Source organism: Carlito syrichta, unplaced genomic scaffold, assembly GCF_000164805.1.
Source record: "Carlito syrichta isolate Samal-C Ts95f unplaced genomic scaffold, Tarsius_syrichta-2.0.1 Scaffold312120, whole genome shotgun sequence".
NCBI classification, from domain to species: Eukaryota; Metazoa; Chordata; class Mammalia; order Primates; family Tarsiidae; genus Carlito; species Carlito syrichta.
The window spans coordinates 94,002-100,879 of NW_007256216.1; the positions used below are offsets into that span (position 1 = coordinate 94,002).

Consider the following 6,878-nt stretch of genomic DNA (forward strand, 5'->3'; position numbering starts at 1 on the left):
AGACTGATCTTAGAACTACTGTTTTGTGGTGGCTCAAGCCTATAATCCCAGCACTTTGGGAGGCTTTGGTGAGAGGATTGCCTGAGTCCAGGGGTTCGAGACCAGTCTGGGCAACTTGGTGAGACCTCGTCTCTACAATAAATAAATAAAAAAATTAGTTGGGCATGGTGGTGCATGCCTGTAGTTTCAACTACTTGGAAGGCTGAAGTGGAAGTATTGCCTGAGCCCAGCAGGTCAAGGCTGCGGTGGGCGTAAGCATGCTACTGTACTCCAGCCTGAGCGACAGAGTGCAACTCCAACTCAAAAAAATAAACAACAAACCAAAACTACTTTTTGTAAAGAATTTGAGAATTTGTCTCATGACTTAACTTTTACTTCTATTTATTCTGTAAATCAAGAGTCAGCAACATTTTTCTATAAAAGCCTAAATGGTAAACATTTTAGACATTATGGGCCACAGGATCTCTGTGGTAACTACTCAGCTTTGCCCCTTAGCATGAAATCAGCCATAGATAGACATTATATAAATGAGTATGGCTTTGTGAAAGCAGCAGAGAGGTCTAGATTTTGCAGGTGGGTTGTAGTTAGTTGACCTCTGTTCTAAATTAAGAAGAAAAATATACCATTTCAGGTAGAAAATCTGGAACATTGCATGCTCCAGCAGGTTTTATTTAATTATTTAGGTAGATGAGTTGATTGATTAGTATTACCCTTTTTTTTTTTGAGTCAGTTTCTTACTCCATCACCGAAGCCAGAGAGTATGGTCATGGCATGATCATGGCTCACTGCAGCCTTGACCTCCTGGGCTCAGGTGGTTCTTCCATTCAACCTCCTGAGAAGCTGGGAATATAGACACATGCCACCATGCCCAGCTACTTTTTTTTTTTTTGTTGAAGAAACAAGGTCTATTATGCCTAGGTTCGTCTTGAACTCCTGGGCTCAAGCAGTCCTCCTGCCTCAACCTTCTAAAGTCCTGGGATTACAGACCTGAGCCACCACACCTGGCTGATCAGTATTATCTTTTGTTACTTTCCTACCTATATTATGTCCTGCTTGCCTGTTTTCCTGATTAGGAGAAATTTTTCTTACCATGTTAAATTAAGCATGAAAAGATGTGGAAATAATCATTGTGGTACCCTGAATTATCTTTTTTTCTCCTTCTAAATTTTTAAACATTTGGATCTTAACCTCAAATTTTTATAGAGGTAATTTTGATGCCAGTATCAAGTAAAAGCAGCAAAACCTCTAATGTTTTCTCTAACTCCAAATTAAAATAATATCCTCTTGCATTTTGGAGCTAAGGCAGCCTGAAAAGTCATATTATGTGCTTGTTTTGTTTTACTATTGGGAAAATTTTGAAAGAATTGAGTGAATTACTTTTAAAAGTATGAATTGTCTTGACCATGAATATAAGCCTAAATCCAGAGCTTCCCCCTCATTGCCACTCTTTTAGATTATGGTACCTCTTATACCTTTAAAATGTTACTTTTATACTTATTAACTCTATCTTTACTTTTAAATATTTTAAAATGTATGCTTCCTGTTTTCCGTGAGACATCTTTGTTTTCATTATCTAGGCAGAGGAAAACTATCTTGAATTTTACTTTTTAACTCTGTTATCCTGCAACTTTGTTTCATCTAGATATGTAGCTCTGACATCTTTGTTGAAAACTGTGCAGACAGATCATAATGCAGTACAGAGGCACAGAAGCACAATTGTGGATTGTCTTAAAGATTTGGATGTCTCAATAAAACGGTAAAAAACTGAGACTTTTTCTCAATCTCCTATTTTTGATAAATTAAGTGACAGATTATTGATAGTTCTGTGCACCCCCACCTAATATTTTGTAATAGATTTGAGAGCAAAGTGTTGTTGTTTCTGTATTTAGCCATTGTGTTCACATATCAACCTCTGCAGATTGAATCCTTTTTTATTTTTATTTTTTTATTTTTTTATTTTTTTTTGAGTTGGCGTCTCACTCTGTCGCCCAGACTGGAGTGTAGTGGCCGCTCCCGGCCACTGCAGCCTCGCCTGCTGGGCTCCAATGATCCTTCCGCCTCAGCCTTCCGAGTAGCCGGAATTACAGGCATGTACTACCACACCCGGCTGATTTTTTGATTTATTGTAGAGATGAGGTCTCGCTGCCCAGGCGGGTCTTGAACCCGCGGACTCAGGCAATCCACTCACCTCAGCCTCCCAAAAGTGCGGGATTACAGGCTGAGCCACTGACCCCGGCTTGAATCCTTTTTTAAAGAAAGGATTGATAGGGAGAAGTTTAATTTAGTTTAGAAAACCAATAAGAAATACCTAAGAACACCATAAAGTTGTCCTTGGTTTTTTGATAAATATAAAAGGTACAGATAAGCTAGGTGAAAGTTTACGTAACAAAAGTACTGTGCTTTGTGTGTTGGAGGATGAAAATATGGAGTGATCCATCGTCTGAGTGTCTTATCACAATGCTGAAACTCAAATTGCTGACAGCACACGTTTTTCACAGTACTTATGTCCCAGTATTCTGAAGGCATCTGTGTCTTCGAACAGTGCATCCTGGAGTGACTGTTGGGTAGCATATAGCACTCTCAAAAGGCAGATATCCCTTCCCTCAAGGGAGTAATTCTGTTGGTTCTCCTCTTAGAAGAACTGTTTGTAAAACCTAGCTAGAGTTGGCTTCAATGAACTTTTAGTTGTGTGTTCAAATCCCAAACAAAGATATAAAATGATCTCTGAAACTATTCAGTTAGCAAACATTTATTGATACTGACTTCCTTTTATTTGTCCAGAACAGGTACTAAGTGCTTGGGCAATCTAAAGGTAGACCTGAACTAGTAACAGCAACTTTTATATAGTGCTTTGCAGTGGATTTTGTGAGTACCCTCTGGGTCTCAGTTTTCAGAACAGGCCAGTGAGAGAGCTTAGGCAATTACTTCTATCCCTAATTAACAGATTAGTTAAAATACGGTCTCAAAGGGATCAAGTGACTTGACCCTAAACCCTAATCTATGTAAAGGGCAATCCTGGGAATAAATATCAGCCTTCTGACTCCTATTGTGTTGTTTTTCTATAGCTCACTACTGGGCTTTGAATTTCAGAAATAAAACCTGTGTCTCTTCTCAGGATATATAACAGTAAGAGCTCAGACTCTGGAGCCGTACTGCCTCATTCCAAATCCTGGCTCTGCTTTTAGTAGATTGGGTCAAATTACTTAAACTTTCAGTGCCTCATATGTAAAATGCAGATAGAAAAGTACACACTTCATAGGGTTATGCAGCATTAATTCAATCAGTATATGTGAAGTACTTGTATACTATATAGAGTTAGCCATTTTTATATCTCTCTAAGGATTCAATTTTTGTTGCTTATATGTTAGCTAAAATGAAAGTGTTTTTTAGTTATTATATTGGTTATTTTTTGAAAGTCAAAGTGTATACAATGTTTGAAATTACTGACCAAATATGGAAAGATGCATATAATAACCTTTGAACTTTTATGTGTTTAAACATTTCCATTTTTTGCCTTCATGGCCAGATTTCTTATTTATTTATTTATTTTTGAGTCAAAGTCTTACTCTGTTGCCCAGGCAGGAATGCAGTGGCACAATCATGGCTATTGCACCCTCAACCTGCTGAGCTCAGGTGATCCTTCTGCCTTAGCCTTCCAAGTAACTGGGACTACAGGCACATGCCATTTCATCTGGCTAATTTTTTGATGTATTATAGAGATGAGGTCTCACCTAGTTGCCCAGGCTGGTCTCAAACCCTTGGGCTTAGGCTGTCTCTCACCTTGGCTTCCCAAAGTGCTGGCATTACTGGCATAAGCTACTGCACTGTGCTATTTATTTATTTATTTTAATAGAGATGAGGTCTTGCTATATTGCCTGGGCTGATCTCAAACTCCTGGACACAAGCAGCCCTCCCATCTTGGCCTCCCAAGGTGCTGGTGTTACAGGCATGAGCCACTGTGCCCAGCCACATCAAATTTGATTGGCCGATTTAGAAATGCTTATTTGCTTTCATAGCACAGGCCCTTTTTTCCTTTTTGTGGCTCTTATTTTCCTTTGAGTTTGCTTTTATTATAAATTTTGACATACTTTTTGATGTTAACATGTTAATTATTTCATATCATCTTTGGACAGAAGTAGGGTGTAATAAAAGTAGAATATGGTGACTTAATGTGTCACATTTTAAAGGAATAATGCAGAGAAGTATTATTATTGGGTAATGATTTTGTTGCTCCTCTTTTTGAGCCTCTTAAATATTCTAAGTTTCGGCTTCATAGAGAAGACTGTTGACCCCAAACTGCATATTTGGTTGTTTGTAGTATATCTTCTAGGGATTTTTAAAGAAACATGTTGAATAAAGATTCAAAACATCAAAACTAACTTTGATTACATAAAAATAAATTTCCTTGGTTATCTCGTGTGCAAAGATTAGTATCATAGAATGTGCAAGGACGTTAACACGTCTGCTAGTGCTTGGTGTTTAGAGAAAGCGTACCTGGGTCTTTGTTTAATTCTCACTATAAATATCATAACTGTTTTTAAATTTTTCTCCTCTGTAAGGCGTGCAATGGAATTGAGTTTTGCACTGGTAAATGGGAATAATATCCGAGGCATGATGAAGGAATTACTTTATTTTCTGGATTCATGTGAACCAGAATTTAAAGCAGACTGTGCATCTGGAATCTTTCTTGCTGCAGAAAAGTAAGATTTATTTTCTGTATTTATTGGTAAAAGATGCTTGGAAGTTTTTGAAAGCATCTTGAAAACTTGGGGGAAATGCTATAAATATGTTTAAAACATATTATCATTTATTTTAAGTTCTCAATTATAAGTTAGCTTTGAGAAGGCCATTATAGTCAGCATTTAAGTATACTAAGACCAAAATTATACCACTTTTATGACATCTCCCCCTTTATCTTTTCTTTAACCCCTTGTCTATGATGTCATTTTTTTTGAGTCAGAGTCTTATTCTGTTGCTAATACAGGGATTAGAAAAGTTACAGCATCTGACTAGTAGTTCTATGAACAAACTTCAAGGAAGCAATTCCTCAAGTTTTGTTTGTTTGTTTGTTTGTTTTTCTTTTGAGTTGCAGTCTCACTCAGTCGCCCAGACTGGAGTGCAGTGGCCGCTCCTAGCCACCGCAGCCTCGACCTGCTGGGCTCCGGCGATCCTTCCGCCTCAGCCTTCCCAGTAGCTGGAACTACAGGCGTGCGCTACCACGCCCGGCTAATTTTTTGATTTATTGTAGAGATGAGGTCTTGCCAAGTTGCCCAGGCGGGTCTGGAACTCGCGGGCTCAGGCAATTCACTCACCTCAGCCTCTCAAGGCGCGGGATTACAGGCTGAGCCACCGAGCCCGGCTTCCTCAAGTTTTAGTAGTACCTCTTTCCACTCTGAATTTAAGGAAATGAGTTTCTAATCCTGGTGTTGTCTGGATCTAAGAGCAGTTTCCTTTCTTCTTTTCTCTTTCTTTTTTTTTTTTTTTTTTTTGAGTTGAAGTCTTACTCTGTCATCCAAATTGGAGTGCAGTGGCACGCTCATGGCCACCATGGCCTCAACCTGCTGGGCTCAGGCGACCCTTCCTCCTCAGTCTTCCAAGTAGCTGGAACTACAGGCACACAGCACCACACCCAGCTTTTTTTTTTGGTTTATTGTAGATATTAGGTCTTGCCACGTTGCCTAGGCTGGTCTTGATCTCGTGGGCTCAGGCAGTTCTCTCGCCTCTGCCTCCCAATGTGCTGGGTTTACAGGCCTGAGCTACTGTGCCTGGCTCTTCTTTCTTTTTTATCCTCTCCTGTTCTCACTATATATATATATATATATATTTTTTTTTTTTTTTTTTTTTTTTTCCTCTGAAGCTGAAGGCAAAGTCCCATTTCTCAGCTCAGCAACTCCTATTGCAATGTTATGGGAAACATCCAAATTTGATTATATACCATTTTATCGCCCTTTCAAATGATCATTGCTGCTCACTTTATTGCTGACATGGTTCCGAATATAATCACCTATCCAGGGAATCTTGAAAAGACTGTGGATAGGCTCTTAAAGTTACTGAATACAGTATATTTTACAGGTTCCATATTGTTCACCCTATACTATTGTTTTCTCAGGTATGCACCTTCCAAACGGTGGCATATAGACACAATTATGCGTGTTCTGACAACGGTAAGTAGCTTTTCAATCAATGCATAATAAGCACTAGGATGTACTGATAAGTAAGGCAGAAATAGCCCTTGTTCTTTGAAGCTTATGTTCTAGTGGAAGAGATAGGAAATTCATGGATAAATAGGTAACATAATGTCAGGTAGGAATAAATCCTATGAAGCAAATTAAAGAAGCATGAAGGAATACCGTGATGGCAGGGTAGGTTGGGATATGGGGCAACTGGCCAAGTGTTTTGTTTGGTTTGATTTGAGTTGATGTCTCAAGTGCAGTGGCACGCTTACAGCCACTGGAGCCTCGACCTACTGAATTCAGGTGATCCTTCCACCTCAGCCTTCCAAGTTGCTGGAATGACAGGTGTGTACCTCCACACTCAGCTAATATTTTTGATTTATTGTAGAGATGAGGTCTCCCCAAGTTGCCCAGGCTGGTCTCGAACCCCTGGACTCAGGCAACCCTGTCACTTCTGCCTCCCAAAGTGCTGGGATTATAGGTGTGAGCCACCATACCCAGCCAAGTTTTATATTTTAATGTGGTCAAATTTGTGAATGTTTTTCTTTATGGTATCTACTTCTGATGACATAGTTAGATACAGTTATACTTCTTTGTATGCCAGTACACTTTCATTTTTACTCTTTTTTTTTTGAGTTGGAGTCTCACTCTGTCACCCAGACTGGAGTGCAGTGGCCGCTCCTGGTCACTGCAGCCTCGACCTGG

The 6,878-nt window shown here is 39.3% G+C and overlaps 1 protein-coding gene across 3 annotated transcripts in view; it reads left to right on the forward strand.

Annotated features, from left to right (window-relative positions):
* AP1G1 (adaptor related protein complex 1 gamma 1 subunit) overlaps window positions 1–6,878 on the forward strand; it is a 92,133-nt gene that overhangs the window by 59,869 nt on the left and 25,386 nt on the right. For all 3 annotated transcript variants that reach the window (XM_021718351.1, XM_008069566.2, XM_021718349.1), the window contains 3 exons: window positions 1,643–1,756; window positions 4,560–4,700; window positions 6,110–6,164. In XM_021718351.1, the coding sequence (XP_021574026.1) occupies window positions 1,643–1,756; window positions 4,560–4,700; window positions 6,110–6,164 (310 nt within the window). The remainder of the gene's footprint in view (window positions 1–1,642; window positions 1,757–4,559; window positions 4,701–6,109; window positions 6,165–6,878) is intronic.